Here is a 17960-nt window from a genome sequence, read left to right as displayed (position 1 = left end):
TCACGACTTCGTGTGTGCACAGCTTTAAAATGTGAGTGCCTAATTACCTTTTGAAATGTTCTTTTGTGCCAAGCCAACATGGTGATGAGGGGCACAGGAAAAGCTTGAAGCTTTTAAAGAGTAAGAGAATGACCCCAAAACAAAACAAATCCATTGCCATCAAGTTGATTCTGATTCACAGTGACCCTACAGGACAGAGTAGAACTGCCCCATAGAGTTAAAACCCAAAACCCACTGCTGTCGAGTCGATTCCGACTCATAGCGATCCTATAGGACAGAGTAGAACTGCCCCATAGCGTTTCCAAGGAGCGCCTGGCGGATCTGAACTGCAGACCTCTTGGTTAGCAGCTGTAGCACTTAACCACTACACCACCAAGGTTTCCCCACAGGGTTAAGGAGACCTAAAATATGATGACTGAAATAGAAAAGCTTAGCTCAGAGGACTAAGGAGTCCATAATAATAATAATAATAACCCAAACTCGCTGCCGTCAAGTCAATTTCAACTCATAGCGACCCTACAGGACAGAATAGAACTGCTCCACAGAGTTTCCAAGGAGCGCCTGGCGGATTCGAACTGTTGACCTCTTGGTTAGCAGCCACAGCACTTAACCACTACGCCACCAGGGTTTCCAGTCCGTAATAATAAGGAATAAAATCAAAACAGAGGCATCTAACCTATTTGTAAACTGACTGAGCTAAAAGCTCAACGTAACCTTTCCCCAGACTCTACCTTTATTGCCTGGGAACTAACCCCTATTACTGTTAAGAAAACAAGTTTCTCTGTAGTCAGTCTAAAGAAAGTGAATACCTCATGAAAACTTATTTGTTCCCTGATGGAAGCTCTTTGTTTCCAATCTCCTCTGGAGATTGACACACCGAGCAACGTAACCTTTAACAGACCATTCCTGAAAATTTTCATCATGTCATTGTCTTGTAACCACCGTGAAACTCCCCTTGGACCCATGTCTTTCAATTATGCTTTTGGCCAATCAATGTATTCATATAACCAATAATGTCAAAGATTATGCTTTACTTTGGCTTGTCTTTGACTGACCTTGATCACTGTAAACCAATCAGAATATTGTGTTTTGTACTTCTAGCCCTATAACCATGTGCCCCAAACTCCTTCCCCTTGGATTCATGTGTTTCATTTGCTGGGACTCTGTGTTTCCCCACTGCACTGTTCTTTTGTGCTACAGCTGTCTCCAGTCCCTCGATAAAACTCTTTACCTTCAATTTTAACCAAGCTTTGTGATTTTGCTCATAGACATTACTTGGTGTCAGATACATGGGATTTCAAAGACGTCCTGCCTTCTATGACCCTGGGAACATCGAGACATGGCCCAGCCAGCAGAGCCTTTTGGCTCGCCAGATTCCCAGAGGTCATCTATGGTTAAGTCTCCCGAACCCGAGTTCTGCCTTCATTGCATCGAGCTCTGCGACTTTTACAAGGGTCTGTCTTTACTTGCATTTTCAGTTCACTCTCTGAACACTCTGATGAGTTTGTTGCCAAATTCAGTTTGGTGGGGCTGTTCCTACAATACTCCCAGGTCTATACTGGGGAGATCAAGGTTCGAGCCCTTTAAGTTTGAGCTTGCTTTCTCTTTCCAAGTTATAGCGAGCATTCAGGTTTCAGAGCACATTCTGCCCCCACCCCCCACCCCCCGCCCCTTACAAGTTTGTCTGACCTAGGTCTGGTGCACATTTGGTGTCGCGCCTGACTCAGTATTGTGGAGGTTACCTTAAGGGGTGGGAGACCTAAAGTAATAGTTTTCGCAGCCAGGGTGCACAATTAAGCACTGTAAAAACTACTTTAAGGAGCAAGAAACAGAAAGTAATGCTTCTCACGACCACTTTTTGTTTTTCCGTGTACACATTTGTTATTTCACAGGTTTTTCAGGTTGGTTGACCTCACAGACTGATAAATTACGGACTTTTTCTGTTTCATTTTAACTTGCTTCTAGTCTAAAAAATTATATCTGAGTATCTGACTTATATCAAATTAAAAGCCACTGCTAACTAACAATTGCTGTTTTTTTTTCATAAAACTGTTTTCACCTGCCTCACAATCTAAAAAAAAAAAAAATTTTTTTGGGGCAGCTACTCTAAGAAACTTTAAGATAAATTAGTCTATTTGAAAAGTGCACTGACCGCTTCTGTGTTATCAGGCAACTGGGCTGAATTCATGCTACTTGCATGTGAAAAAGTGGAGGCATAGCTCCACCAATGACTGAGGGCTTTGCCAGCTTTGCCTAAATTTTCTAACTTTCAGAAATGAAAAAAATCATTATGTCTCGGGTTTTCAGAAACCATCACACAAGTGACTATAATTTTTATAAACCTGACACTAAGATAAAGAAAACTTTTGAGTCCGAAGTAACCATTATTGAGACCCTTGCCCAAGCCTGATTTTTTTTTTTTTGCCCAAGCCTGACTATAGATGAGTCCTTTCAAAAACTCAGCAAACTCCTTTTATATTAATGATGTAATATATTAACGTAAACCTTTGTAAACTTTTGCCTCCAAGTGTTGATGAAAATTGCTGCAATTAAAGTCTTTTTTTTTTTTTTTTGAAGCACATAAAAACCCACCAGTGCTGTCGAGTCTATAGGCTATAGCTAATGTCTGGCCATTCAATCTGGCCACTAAGGACCCTCGGACCAACATAGTAAACCCCATCGGGATAAGACATCCAGATAAAAACCAGTTCTGTTCCTGATAAGTTTTTGTTATTCATGTAGAGTGTCATGGAAAAGATCCCTTCCAACCAAATAAAAACCTTTTTTTAACAAAAGAAATAAAAATTTATATAGCGATATAAAAGATATAGATTGTTTAAATGAGCCTTATTTCAACAGTGATTGTTTTGTAATACATAGATTTAAGTTAGTTTCCAGAATTTTTTTGAATAACTTACTGATATTAAATTGGGTTGGTAGATGTTCATTATAGAGTTTATAGGCTCTTACTTTTTATGCCACAGGAAAAAAATGTATTTGTTTTTACAAAAAAAAATTTTTAATTTATTAAAAATAAAATTTATTTAATATAGCTAAAGTTCTTATTCATCATGGCTAAAAGTTCAATGAATTGATTTATAAGAATTTTTAGGGGCTTTAATATTAAATAACATTAAGCTAAGAATTGGGTTTCTCACTGTTAACAAAACTTTCTTTAAAACTAAAGAATTAATTTTTTTTTTTTTTTAAATGCAATCTGTCTCAAAAGCAACGGTTCAACAGAATAAATTCCTTAATCAAAAAGCTAGCCAATGGCTTTGGAAAAACTAAGACTTTTACCTTTAAAATCTTTAATTAAATAACTTAAATATTGTTTCTCAAAAGCCTGTAATAAGCTCCTAACAATTTTGAAACTTCACAAAAAGCCAAAAAAGAAATTTCTGTTTCATAAAGAAAAAAAAAGTGTTAAAAATGTTTATTTAATGTTACAAGTTTTATAAAACATGCTGTCAAATCAAGACAAAGGCCAGACTTTCTTTTGGTTAAAATTTTGTGTTAATGTTTTCTCTCATGTGTTTTACCTGACATTAGACAGTAAGTTCATTCTATTATACCATCATTTTATTACCCTTTCAATTACTAACTTGGTCACAACTTTATTTGTTTTAAAATCTAGCATCATCAAAGCCAATGGTGTCACCTATGGAATTTTTACTGTTCTTTGTAATAATAAATTTAAACATGAGGTTAATCATTATGCTTAGGGATATTTTTGTCTAATGTTTTTATCTTACTTTATATAACTTTGCATTACTTTTGTAGCTAATTACCATCAAGTCTTCTCACTTTTAAAAATTATTATAAGCTAACCAGCCATCTTTAAGTTTGCCATTCACGGACAAGTTTACACCTTACTGATTCATCAAAAACTCAACAAAAATGGACTGTATCAGACTCCATAAAAAGAACTATAATATTTTGAATATAAACATCACTGACTGAGTCAGGACTTTTAGAACTCTTATGTAGAGTTAACAGGGCTTTTCAAGTTGCTGCTGATCCAAAAGAACATGACATCAAAATTGGCTCCATAGAGCTAAGTGAACTAAACTGATTACTGTTAAGATTTATATAAAAATACCACTAATATACAACGTCCTATTTTCTAGATGTAAGAAATCATTTCTTTCCTTTCTCATCCTTCTTGTCTTTTTTATGGAAGAATCAGCAATTTCAGGAACTAATAAAACTATACTGGCTACAGAATATCCTATGAATTGAAAAATGTTATGGCTCATGTGAAAGCTCTAACTAAAATATATTTAAAAATGCCACAGACTCTAAGAAATAAGCGTTGCGATAACTATGGGGAGAAAAGCAGTTCTTCAGAACCAAATGGCCCTCCCTTATGTTACTTACACCAACCCTAATACTGTTAAATACTGTCAATATTTAATCCAAATACTCTGAAGAATGTTTTCACGGGTTAAGAGAGTCTTTGACGACTGAAAACCAAAATCTTAAAATCTGTCTGATATTATTCCAGGGCATCATATATGTTAGAAAAATACATCAGCTAAAAGATTCCTTGGAGCCTTGTTGGAAACACATATGTAGTTCTCCTTACTGATCCTTATACCGTTAAATTACAGAGATGTTAAGACTTAGATACACCCAATTAACAAAGACCATGGCTCCTGTATTAAACTGTCCAGCGAACTAAAGGACTCAAATGGAAATTCAGCTGCCCTGGTAGACAGAAGCAAACAACTGAGAGAGAAGCAAACAGTTCCACCCAAGATCACAAAACAAGACCTCATACAAGCAGCTAAAATTTTTGGACTGTGTTTTATAATCTTTACTTTCCTGTTTATCTTAATTACCTTCACCAAGTCAGTATTCTCCCTTAGTAAAATATGCTGTACAGAAACCCCAAAGTAGTTACTCTTTATTTAATACTTTTAAAGTGGCACTGTTTTATCAGCTCGGATTTAGAGATTGGTAATTTGCCACCTTTTACTTTCTGATTTACATCCACTCCTTTCTTTCCCACGTATATCCTGGTTATTAAAGTCAATGAGCTTCTATTTCCACTGGCATAGGTGATTCTTATAGGATTGTATTTAGGTTGCCTTATCCCTGTATCGGGAAATTTCCCTTCATGGTGTTAATTCTTTATGCCTAACACTTATAGCCTTTTAAGTTGCCTTATTCTATTAAGTTACGATTCATAGATTAGTAATTTTAACTAATTGTATTCATGCTAGAATTATTAAAAAAAAAAAAAGAATTATTAGCAGGATAAAAAGAAGGGAATAAAGGAAATAAGGGGAATAAAATTAGGATCCTCTTGCAATATTTCAAAGTCCAATTTCGTAAGAAAGATAAATTAAGTAAAGTTGAGCTTGGCAAAACTTAGCCCAACCCTTCACGATCTTTCCTATTTTCTACACAACCTCTTAAAGTACTAGGACTTGTTCTATTAGTAGCTGGAGTACTTATTTTGTCTAAATATTTATGGTATTACTACCTGCTTGTTATATTTTTATAATGATCCCTGTTGTTTTGTTTATCCCATATGACTGTACTGGAGCTAAAGAGGTAAATCCGAAATTAAATGCAGAAACCATGATGAAACTGGGCGATATCCCTTGGTGAAACAATACTCTGAAGAAGCCCGATCATATTCTAGTTGGTATAATAACTACTTTAAGACACTGAACAGAACTATTAAACATTACAATAACCCATGTTCACAAAACTATACCTAAACCCAAAACCCAGTGCTAGTGGGGATTAAAATTTGAAAGGTTATCAACTTATAATAACGTCCACACAGAAACTTGGCTGGTAAAAGCAAATTTATCTATACCTAATTCCTCTGATTTTGAGCAGGCCCTGTGTGTTCTCCATAGTTACTCATTCCTTTGTGGAGGTTCACTATAGGTGACCCCTACCCCAAAGATTTTCCTTATGCATAGGCTACACCATGACTAAATAGTAGGAGAATAACAGGTCAATGTGCATTGAGAACCTTGGGAGTTCCTCTAGATATTTACATCCACAATAGAAGTCTACATTGGACCAGTGATTTAAAATTTAATCTCTTTAGCTCCACGCATTCTAACACTTTCCGGCAATCCTATCTACGACTACCCTACATGGAACTGGTCCACCTTGTGCATGCCCCTTCCTTGGTTCAGCACAATAAAACCAGAAGTCTATTCATAACCTGTCAGCTACACGGTTCAAACAGATGACAACACGGCAGATGGAAACGGCAGCACGACGATCCCTTGATTCGCTGGCTAAAGCAGTACTGAATAATCAAATAGCTTTAGATTTTTACCAGCTCAGCAAAGAAGAGTTTGCGACACTGCTAACACCTCCTATTGCTCTTGGATTAACACCACTAGAAAAGTTACACAAGATGTTACTAAGACTCATCAAAAAACTGTTTGGTTATATTCTATACCCCATATAACTTTACCAGAGCTCTGGTAGCCCAGTGGTTAAGTGCTATGGCTGATAATCAAAAGGTCAGCGGTTTGAATCCACCAGCCCCTCCTTGGTAACCCTACAGGGGAGTTCTACTCTGCCCTATAGGGTGGCTATGAGTCGGAATTGACTCGAAAGCAACAGGTTTGGTTTGGTTTTTTATAACTTTATCATCCTTCTTTAATATCGTCAGTTGGCTACCTAACAGTACACGTTTTTGGTTACAGTCTCTGCTGCAAATCAGGTTGATTACATTAATAATAATAATCCTTATTACTGGAATTATAAAATGTGTTATAAGATGCTCATCTACTATCGGAACTAGAAACTCTGCTTCATCTTATACTCAGAGGATTATGTATATGAACAATGCATTCGAGAACCCATAGGAAAGTAGGTCAGGTGGTTCCTTCGACATGGCCACACTCTATCCATTCCCCACACCAAGATCAACTGAGGATGGCTGCTAAGCAATAGGATGGTGAAGAAAAGTGAAGTTGTCCCAGTGCCAAACAACCTTGCAGAAGATGAATTACTCCTTTGTGGATGACATGAGACTAGCTCTCCCTGAAGAAGAGAACTCCCCTATAAAATAAGGTAAAAATATGTAGTGGTGTCCAGCCGCTTCTATCGTGTAATGTCTAGGAACTTAAATACCTGCTGGTTCAAGAGGCCATTAAGGACAATTTAAAGTCAAGCCCATGCAGAAGGGAGTATGCCCATAAGTGTGATCAAAGGATGTTCTTCGAAATCCTTGTTCAAAAGGAAGGAATGACAGATAAAATAAAAACAGAGGCATCTAATCTATCTGTAAACTGACTGAGCTAACTCTTTGAGTTCAATATAACCTTTCCCCCACATGCTACCTTTGTTGCCTGGGAACCAACCCCTATTATTGTTAAAGAAATACGTTTCTTTGCAGCCAGGCTAAAGAATATGAATACCTCATGGAAACTTATTTGTTCCCTGATGGAAGTTCTTTGTTCCCGATCTCCTTCAGAGACTGACATTCTGAACGTGGTGACTTTTAACAGACCACTCCTGAAAATTTCTGCCATGTCATTGCTTTGTAACAAACATGAACCCTCCACCCCCTTGACCCCATGTCTTTCGATTATGTCTTCTGGCCAATCAATGTATTCATATAACCAACAACGTCAAAGATTATGCTTTACTTTGGCTTGCCTTTGACTGACCTCAATCAAAGGTCAGTGTGTAAACCAGTCAAAATATTCTGTTTTGTACTTTCATCTCCAGGCCTATAACCATGTGCTCCCAATTCCTTCCCCTTAGATTGGTGTTCCATTTGCTAAGATTCCACATTTGCCCCATTGCAATGTTCAATGCTGCAGCTGTCTCTATTCCCTCAACATGACTCTTTACTTTCAATTTTAACCAGGCTTCGTGATTTTGCTCTAAGACACTATATTCCAGATGCTCCAAGAAGAGCAGTTTTGACAAAGATCTCAGTCCAACACCAAGTTTAGGGTCATACCAAAAACAGCCTTATTTTTCAGGTACTCTGAGTAGGGGATGGGGGAGTGGGATAGTATTCGAGCTCAACCTTGGCCTCAGGGTGAGAGAAGAGTGGAAGTTTCATGAAAAACAACCCAGGCACTAGGAAGGAGAAAAGACTCAATGACTGGGAAAGGAATTATAAAAACAATGTTTGAAAAGGAGACAGCAAGGCTCTGAACTTAAGTCAATGCTAACTGTCAAATCACATGAGTTACGATAAAAGGATTGAATATTCTAAAGTCTTTTCACTCTCATATTCCTTAATTCTAATTGGTATACAGTTGGTATCTCAAGATTCCTTTGTGTCATAGTAAAATAGTTATATACTGTACAACACTGATCCCTTCTATAAACAAGAAATTACCTGACAAAAGCAGAGATGAAAATTAATTTAGGCATCATCTCTTTGAGATTGTTCTGGCAGAAAAGGGACAGAATACCCCTTCCACTGCAGGTGACACCTCATTAGAGAAGTCTTCCCTAATCACCCTCTTAAAAACAACAGTCTCTGTCTCATCATCTCCTCCCATCCCAGTCTCCTTCTATCCTTGTACCTTGCTCTAGTTTCCTTCACAGTATTTTTCTAAACCGGGCATTATGTATTTCTTTGTCTGCCTCCCAACGCTAGAATGAAAGCTTATAAGAGAGGAAAAGACTTTGGTTCACTGCTGTATGTTCACACAGAGAACAGTACCGGTATGTAACAGGTAAACAATAAATAATTGTTAAATGGCTATTTGAATGAATGTGGGAACCAGGTACTGAACTTGTCTAAGATAAGTTATGGTAGCTACCATTTTTTACAGACTCTAATGTTCCATTGATTATAAGATGTACCATTATTTTACGTATCACAAGGACAGAAAAAAATGCTGTCAACTATCACAAGATTCTATTAACTTTAAGAGGTAGCCTCCCTATGGCTGTGTCTGAGAGCTGGGCTTTATTTTCTTCTGGGCAGTTTTCACTATCTGCAAATACGTTTGTCTTTTGCTTGCATATCTCTCTCACTAGAATGTAAACTCCATGAGGCCAGGAACTTTATTTTATCACTGCAGCTTTAGCACCTAGAGCAAGGTATAAGGTAGAAGGAGACCAGGATGGGAGAGGGTGATGAGACGGAGGCTGCTGTTTTAGAGAGGACGATTAGGGAAGACCTCTCTAGTGAGGTGTCACCTATGCTGGAAGGGGTATTCTGTCCCTTTTCTGCCAGTACAACCCAAAGAGATGATGCCTAAATTAATTTTTATCTCTGCTTTTGTCAGGTAATTTCTTACTTATACAAGTGATCAAAGTTGTACAGTATATAACTGTATTTGTTGAATGAATATATGAATTACTAAAGTAACAGCTTAACTGTCAAGAAAATGGTTTTTGCATGAACATCCGTAATGCGGGAGGGGTATAAGGAGAATGAAGGAGAGGGATCAGGGCATTAAAAACAGTGACTTTCAAGAGACGTCTTGGCAATCAAGCATTTTCTGAGATTGATTTGATGTCATCCTCCCTTCCCCATCCGGAACTAACTCATCTAACCTTTCTACTGAAAGTCAGTGTGTTTATATATTCTAACACACACACACGCATCTACTGCAAACGGTTATCTGCGCCACTAGACAAAAGGCTGGCGGTCTGAACCCACCCAGAGGTACCTCAGGATACAAGGTGGCGAGTCAATTAGGTCATCTCAAGTGCTAATCAAAAGGTTGGCAGTTCAAACCTACCCACTGGCTCCATGGGAGAAAAGACCTGGCAATCTGTTCCTGTAAAAAAAAATGATTACAACCTAGAAAACCCTAATGGGCAGTTCTGCTCTGTCGCAGTGGGTCATTATGAGCAAAAATCAACTCAATGGCACCTAATAACAACATCTATCTATCCATCAGCTAATCAATCAATAAAATTATTTCTGAACTGAAACTGAACACTTTAAAAGCTTCCAATTCTTTCCCCCTTGCACACAAAGATAATCTGGAACATATAAAACAGTTACTACTTCCACTGGATTACAATCATTGGTGAATATTCGGCTGACAGTTTCTTACCTGCTGTTTATTGCCTTTTCTTGTTAACATGACAAATGGCATTGTGTCTGCAGACTCTGCCTCTCCTTCCCCACCACCAAGTGGTGGCCCTTTCCTCAGCTGGCTTTTGAGATGCAAAGGAATAGCAACATCAAGTTGATGCACTTTAACAGATTCGCCACTTCGTTGCTTAAAGACAGAAATTTAAAACTATGTAAACACTCTAAGATACATGTAAGTATAAACTGCAAACAATCCATTCAGTGTTACATCTCTTAAAATGCAACAATCATTACAGCCAGAGTAATCTTTCTGAAACACAGACGAAACCATAGAGTATTTCTCTCCCACTACCTAACACCTTTTCATACAGTTTGAAATGATCTATGTGATTTGGCTCCTATCTATTGCTTTGGCCCCTCCCAAGTACACAATGCTTCGGGTTTTATTCAATCTCCTTCAATTCCTCAAATGCACTGTACTCTCTTAAACTTTCAAGGCATCACAGAAGCTTTCCCCAGCCTGAGTTAAGTAATCTTTTTTCATACTTATAAGCACACTGCATGTTTTCCTTCAATGTTATCATAATGTATCATAACTGCCTGGACAGACGTGCCCCGCCATACTTTGGAGCTCACCGCTGTATTCCCTTTCTCCAGTGTTCTCTGTTCTTCCACTGTCCAATCATATGCTCATCATTTCCTTTTAAAGCTTCACTAGAAGCACATTTAACGTCCACATTTCTAGCAACATTCTGTTGTTGACACCGTATGTATTCTCTGATACGACAGAGACTTTCTCTATAGCTCTCACTTCCGTCTGAGCCCTCTGAATTGCCTTTGACATCCGTAATTCTACCAATAGTATCTTTGAGGCAATCTAAGCTTTATTAGGCACCTTAAAACACAGAGCAGGTGATCAATAAATATTTGAGAATGAATGCAATCTATTTTGTTCAGATTAATTTTTGGTTGATATTACTAATTATCTTTAACATTTACACTTGAGTTAACAAACAACTAATTAAACAAATCTTCATGAAGACTTACTGTGTTAGGGTTGAAGATATTAATAATAAAAAGACCTAGTCTCCACTTAGTCAAATAACTCATAAACTTGTTAAGATATACATCTTACGTGTGTGTGTTTATAAGAGACTTGTAAAATCAAGCAAAATGGTAATATTAAATTCCCATGTTTTAGGTCTATTTTGGATTCTCCTTTGTTTCATTAATCTATCTACACTGTCCCCAACTATTACTGCACATTTAAAATGTCTTAATATCTTGTGGAAACCCTGGTGGCGTAGTGGTTAAGTGCTACGGCCGCTAACCTAAAGGTCAGCAGTTCAAATCCACCAGGCGCTTCTTGGAAACTCTACGGGGCAGTTCTACTCTGTCCTACAGGGTTGCAATGAATCAGGATTGACTCGACAGCAACGGGTTTGGTTTGGTTTTGGTTTTAATATATTGTAATATCTAGAGCATTACACCTCTCATTTTCCAGAAATTTCCTAGCTATTTTGCTTATTCTTACAGATGTTTTTAAGAATAATTGTGTTAAATTCACTCTGCATCCATCTCCCTGCTCATCTCTTCCCCTGCCCCCGCCCCCCCAAATCTCCTGATGGAATATAATGAGGATCACACTAAATTTAAGGACCTGAATTATAGAAACTTGTCTTTACTATATTGAGTCTTCCTATGACAACTTCACCCAAAGGAAGATACTCTGTACAGTTGTTCACTTTGGGTATTTGATTAACATTTAAAAACTAGGACCTAATATAGGATTACATTTTTCTATACCTTTGACTTTATTAACATTTTTACTTTATTTCTTAACGTTGGGGTTCTTCAGGGCTAAATCTTGACCTGTTTCTCTTCTCTCTTTACACACTACGTCTGAGTGATTCATTTATTTCCAAGGCTTTAAATACACTCTACCATATTTATGTTTTCATGCTGTAAAACTCTTCTGATCTCTAGACATTTCCATTTTGACAACTCACAAGCTTCTCAACTTAACATGGCCAAAGCTGAATTCTTACTTGTTCTTTCATTTGTTCTCACACAAATAGTGTGCTCCATACTAGAAAACTGAATATCAACTTTTTACTCTCTTCCTGCATGTTCCCATATCCAATCAAGTACCAAACAAATCTAGTTCACTCTACCTCCTAAATACCTTTCAAATCCAGACTTCCTACTGCATGCCCTGCTACTACCCTAGATCTGTCACCTAAATTACAACAGGCTCCTAACCACTTCCACATAAGAGCGTGTCACTCCTTTTCCTTAAAAGCTTCCAAAAGTGTCCTATTATATGTCTCCATTCTCATGCTGTACCATCTTCCCACACACCAATTTCTATTAATATCGACCTTCTTTTAGTTTTTCAAACATGACAAGTTCTTTTCTGCTTCAGGGCCTTTGTACACATTGTTCCCACATTTCCCCAATTTTTCACTTAGCTAGGTCCATCTTTCTTGTTTAAAATTCATGACCTCAGAGATGGCTTCCCTGATTATCCTGCCTAATTAAGGCCTTTGTCTTATTCTCTGCCAAAGCATTCTATTCTTTTAGTTCCTTAGCATTTATCACAATTTGAAATTAAGTATTTGTTTGGTTACTTGTTAAATACCTACCTTCCCCATAAAAATGTCTTCTCTAAAGACAGTAACCAATTTAGCCTAGCTGATATACCTATAATGCTAATTTGTACTTTATCTTAGCTTTTGGCCTTACTAGCATCAAGGAAAAAAAAACCCTGTATTTCTTCTCTAAAGGATTACTCCATCAGCATGTAAACATTCTATAACCTCTTATATCTTAAAAAAATAACTCCTTTAAATTTTGACCTTCTCTAGCTATTTCTCTTCCCTTTGTAGTGAAAACTCCTCAAAAGATATCTTACATCCAATATCTTCACTTCCTCCCCATTCTCCACTGAACCATTAAAAGGGGCTTTCATTTCACCATTCTGGCAAAACCACTCCTTTCAAGTCACCAAAAGGTTTAGGAAGAGATATACCACATGACTAAAGTAAACAATTTAACAATTTTACCTCTAACTACAGAAAAATATAATTACTCTAAATTACTGTTAATTTTTAAAATTCTAGATGGAGCTCCTCATAAAATTCAGTTTAATGTTATGAATATATTAAATAATTAAATCTTAAAAAACATTAAGAAACCAATATTCCTCTAAATATTTATATGCAAGTTATTCAAATAATAAATCAAACTTAAGAATTTACTAAATTTCCCCCAAATATTCACCTTCCACAAAGCTGGACCCCTAAAAAAGGTATCAGAAATAAACAAATATGACTCAAAGAAAAAAAGTCCACACTGGCTCAATGATATAATTCTGTCTCAAGTCTAATGTTTACTGCATTTTCTCCCACTTTACTTCAAAGAGATGTGCAGAGATGCAGGGTACAAGAAGTATTAGTAAGTTCAAAAGCTGCTGCAGAGGCAGACGTGTGGAGAGTACAGAATTAACCAAAACTCACTGTGCTGCCATATTTCATACTGAGAAGAGTCTTTGGAAAAGAACAATATTTAATACCTGAAGATTTTCTAGCATCATTTTATCCAGAGCTTGGATGAAGTCCTCATCTTCTACACAAGGTACATGCTTAAGTCCTCCTCCTTTAATCATTACCTCCTTAATAAAACAAAACAAAAAACAACAAAATCAGGTCAGAATTTTAATTGTAACGTTTTATATGGCAGAGCCTTCCTCTATATACAGCTTGTTCCCCACAACTCAACTAACAAGTAAAATAAGTAACATTGTTAAATGGTAAAAGAATTCACTAGTAAAGAAAAAGTATTTACTTAGGAAAACAAATTGAAACTGAATTTCCAGAAGTGTCAATTATAAAAAAAAAAAAAATGCACTGGTTAGAATTCAAAGATTATGAAAATGTTGGATAATTTTTAAAAGCAAAACTTTCAGCCATACGTACAGTATTCTCTTCATCAGTTTCATTCTCCTTATTGGAATCAGTAAGATAATCTGTATTCTCTTCCTCTTCTTCTTCTCCCTCATCATCATCATTATCAGAACCTTCCTGAAATTGTTTAACATTAGTGGAAAAGGGTTACTACATTTTGCATGTCTTAAAAAGATTTTAAAACTTCTGTATAATTGTTTATTATTTTCAAGTTTCATGTAGTCTGCTTACAATGGTAAGGCACAGTCATCTAGCAACATTTACTAAATAGCAGTAGCTGAAAAACCCATTTCACTATCTTTCAGTGATCTAATAATTCAAAGATCCGTTGTAGAAACTCTTCCTTGATTTCCACAAAGAACCAGTTCCTGAACCTTGAAACTGAGGCTCAGAAAAGTTGGTGACTTGCCCAAGGACACACAGCTATTAAGCAGAGTTCTGTTTCCACTAATGCATGGCTTTCAAGCACTACTTCTCTTTATCTTGCCCAGTCAATACCACTGTACCTTCTTTCTATCAGCTGAAATTCCTTTTTAAACAGAAGATTGAGCAGACCCCGATGGATTTTTGAAGGGGTACGAAACACACAGTGAAACTCCATTTGTTCATTCTTTCACCCCCCCCAAAACCCAATTAACCCCTGCATAGTTCCATAAAGTTGAAAAAACACTACACTAAGCAAAGATGCCTCCCACTGTGCCACGATGACTAATAATTTCTAAGAGAAAACAAATGGCTTCAAATTTGACAAGTTGATTCCAACCATAGGGCAGAGTAGAATTGCCCCATAGGGTTTCCAAGGAGTGTCTGGTGGATTCAAACTGCTTACCTTTTGGTTAGCAGCCGAACCCTTAACCACTATGCCACCAGGGTTTCTATTTTAATGTATGGTACAAATTAATTTCAAAGACCTAATACATTTATTACTTCTTATGTACAACCAGGTATACATTTTGAAGAATTTTAGTTTCTAAAATGCAAACATTTCAAGAAAGTACACAAATGTATTGACTTTATTTTTACATAATTCTGTAATTCCAAATTAAATTTGTAAGAGATGCTTGTAAATCTGCCCTTGAAAATTTTAATCATTTCTTAACACTTAAGATACTTTCTGTTCAAAAAACTAAATTAAAATACATTAACGTTTTTTCCTTACCCTTTATTTTTTATATTACTCAGGCAACATAAAATGCGTTAATTTTTGAAACTGAAACACTGAACGAGAATTTCACTGGTCCTAATCCCACTGTATATTTTGATTGGTATAATAATCTGTGGAATCAGGAAGTAATCAACGACCACACAATCTAAACTGGCCAAGGGGTGCAGGAGGGCAGCACAGCATAAGTCAAACTGCCTGAAGTTCAAATACTGGCTCTGTCACTTGTTACTGTGAAATCCTGGGCAAATTATTGAGCCCATTTGTGCCTTATTTTCTCACAGGGTGGTATAAGAGATAGTAATACAAATTCAGTGCTTATAACTGTGAATAATAAGTGCTCAATAAATAACAATTATTGCTATTGAGGAACCCTGGTGGTACAGTGGTTAACTGTCCGGCTGCTAACCAAAAGGTCAGCAGTTTGAATCCACCAGCTGCTCCTTAGAAACTCTATGGGCAGTTCTACTCTGTACTATAGGGTCGCTATGAGTCGGAATCAACTTGAGAGCAATGGGTTTTTTTTTTGGTATTGGTAGTGTAATAATAAATCTTGTGCTGCTGTTAATAAAAAAATGTTACCTACATCAAGTTAGAGTTTCAGCAGAACATTTACTTAATATTTAAAAAGTTATACTTAATTTACATAGCTGGTATTTAAGAGAAAATATTCTGGTTTTGAAAAAGTTGGAGACTAAGACCAAAACAACACTGTTTTTCCAAAGAGTTGAATTTTTAGCTCTTTTCTTTCTCAGCTGAAGCTAACTGTTGTTGAATATCCTCTGTTACTTTTATGACTTCAGAATTAATGCATCTGTTTCTCTTTCAAAAATTTTTTCCTCCCTATGTTTTAAGGGTAGTCATGGGAAAGGGTGGTCAGGAGGTGGAGAAGTAAACTATTTCAACCTTATTTCTCCTAAAGTAAACCACACCTTTCATTTCTCCTCCCAGACATAGCCATATGAATCCTCCAACTGAGCACTGTATTTCTCCTAGCAAACACACATACATCTTGCACGATATTCACTTTGCAATTGGAAAAGTAAGCAATAGCTTAAAATGACACAACCTTCAAAACTTAAAAGTTCACGTTTGAAAAGGAGAAAATGCATTTAGAGGGAAAAATACACTACAAATGAGAATTTATAAGAAATACACAATACAAATGAGAAACTTATCTAAGAAAATGAGTCACTTTTTAACATCACATTTACTTGACGATGTTGGATTTATTACAGCCTGTTTACCTAATTCCTGCAGTGAGCAAAATCCAAAGACAACCATAACATTAGTCTGCAAACATGAAATGGAAACACTCTCATTTCCCTTTGTTGTTATAAAATACTTAATAAGCTAATTTAAATTGTATTACTGAATGTTTCTATGGCAACTTCATTTTGAAAACAAAGCAATATAATGTCCATCTCATACTGAAACCAAATTATAAAAACATTTCAGTTCTTATTTTTTAATTTTTTTATATTTACTATAAGAGAGTTCAATGGTTAAAAGAGAAAGTGTTATTACCCATAAATACTTAAAGTGCAATAACATAAATACTTAGAAGTATACTTCCACTGCTGTAAATACTAGCCAAATTATAAAAACCATACATTATTGCCAATATTGCCTTTTATACGATCATTCATTTTTAATTAACAGCAAAGCTATTTATCATGTAGTCATTAAATAATTAATTCAGCAATGGCTATAGACCCTGGGGGTTAAAGTAAACACGGTCTTCCCCCAAAAAAACCTGTTGCTGTCGAGTCAATTCTGACTCATAGCGACCCTACAGGACAGAGTAGAACTGCCCCGTAGAGTTTCCAAGGAGCGCCTGGTGGATTCAAACTGCTGACCTCTTAACCACTACGCCACCAGGGTTTCCAACACAGTCTTAGGTAATTTTATCTCTAACAGTAGAAAATTTTAAATCACTAAAGTACTGGGTCCTTTTTCTTTCTTTAATTCTAAATGAATCTTTTTTAAATATCCCGTTTACGAATCTTTCTTCCAAATGTTTTAAACAACCAACATTCCTTTAAATATTAAACTCCCTCCTCTAAATATTTATATTCTATTTACTCAAATAAATCAAAACCTAAGAATTTAACAAACAGAATTTCCCCCAAACATTTAAATACTGATTACAAATTTAAACTTTTTTCAACATTTAATTAATGTCGCACTTTTAAATTATCACATTCTCCTAAGTGCTTTATGCACCTAAGGAGTAGAAAAATCCTACACACCAAATCATAATGATTATAAACTTATACTAAAATCAGTGAAAAATGCCAATTCCATGGTTTCAATTTTATTTTCATCAGTGTCCCATTGTTATCCTTATTTACCCTACCATTTAAAAATTTTTTATTTCAAACTAATGTAAATATAGACAAAAGTATAATGAACTCCTGTGTACCTATCACACAGTTGAGCAATTACTAGCTCATAGTCAGTTTTGTTTTCTTCTATACAGCTAACTCACTGACCAATCTACCTCTATTTTATGAAGCAAATCCCAGGCATTATATTATTTTAGATGAAACTTTTAAACAGGTTTCAAAGAAAAAAAGAAATAATTAAAACTATTAGGATGAATATGAAAATGACATTTTGGTAGATGAAAAATGGCAGAACTGCCATCATTTTCCTACGGTTTCACCTAACAGAGTCACAAAACGAAATTATTATGGCACATGATAAATTTCGTATTTCATATGCTATTATATCTGGGAAACACAAAGCAAAGCTCCTCAACATTTAGCCAGTAATTTTGCTTTTTGGACTATAAAACCCACAGATTAAAAAGTCCATATTCAAAGAT

At 36.1% G+C, this 17960-nt stretch overlaps 1 protein-coding gene across 2 annotated transcripts in view; it reads right to left on the bottom strand.

The window, feature by feature from the left end:
* UPF2 (UPF2 regulator of nonsense mediated mRNA decay) overlaps positions 1-17960 on the bottom strand; it is a 138648-nt gene that overhangs the window by 24641 nt on the left and 96047 nt on the right. For both annotated transcript variants that reach the window (XM_049885059.1, XM_049885061.1), the window contains exons 17-19: positions 13981-14085; positions 13578-13676; positions 10023-10190 (exon numbers count right to left, since the gene is read on the bottom strand). In XM_049885059.1, the coding sequence (XP_049741016.1) occupies positions 10023-10190; positions 13578-13676; positions 13981-14085 (372 nt within the window). The remainder of the gene's footprint in view (positions 1-10022; positions 10191-13577; positions 13677-13980; positions 14086-17960) is intronic.

The sequence above is a fragment of the Elephas maximus genome, chromosome 4 (genome assembly GCF_024166365.1).
Source record: "Elephas maximus indicus isolate mEleMax1 chromosome 4, mEleMax1 primary haplotype, whole genome shotgun sequence".
NCBI lineage: Eukaryota > Metazoa > Chordata > Mammalia > Proboscidea > Elephantidae > Elephas > Elephas maximus.
This window is presented reverse-complemented; position numbering and strand designations above follow the sequence as displayed.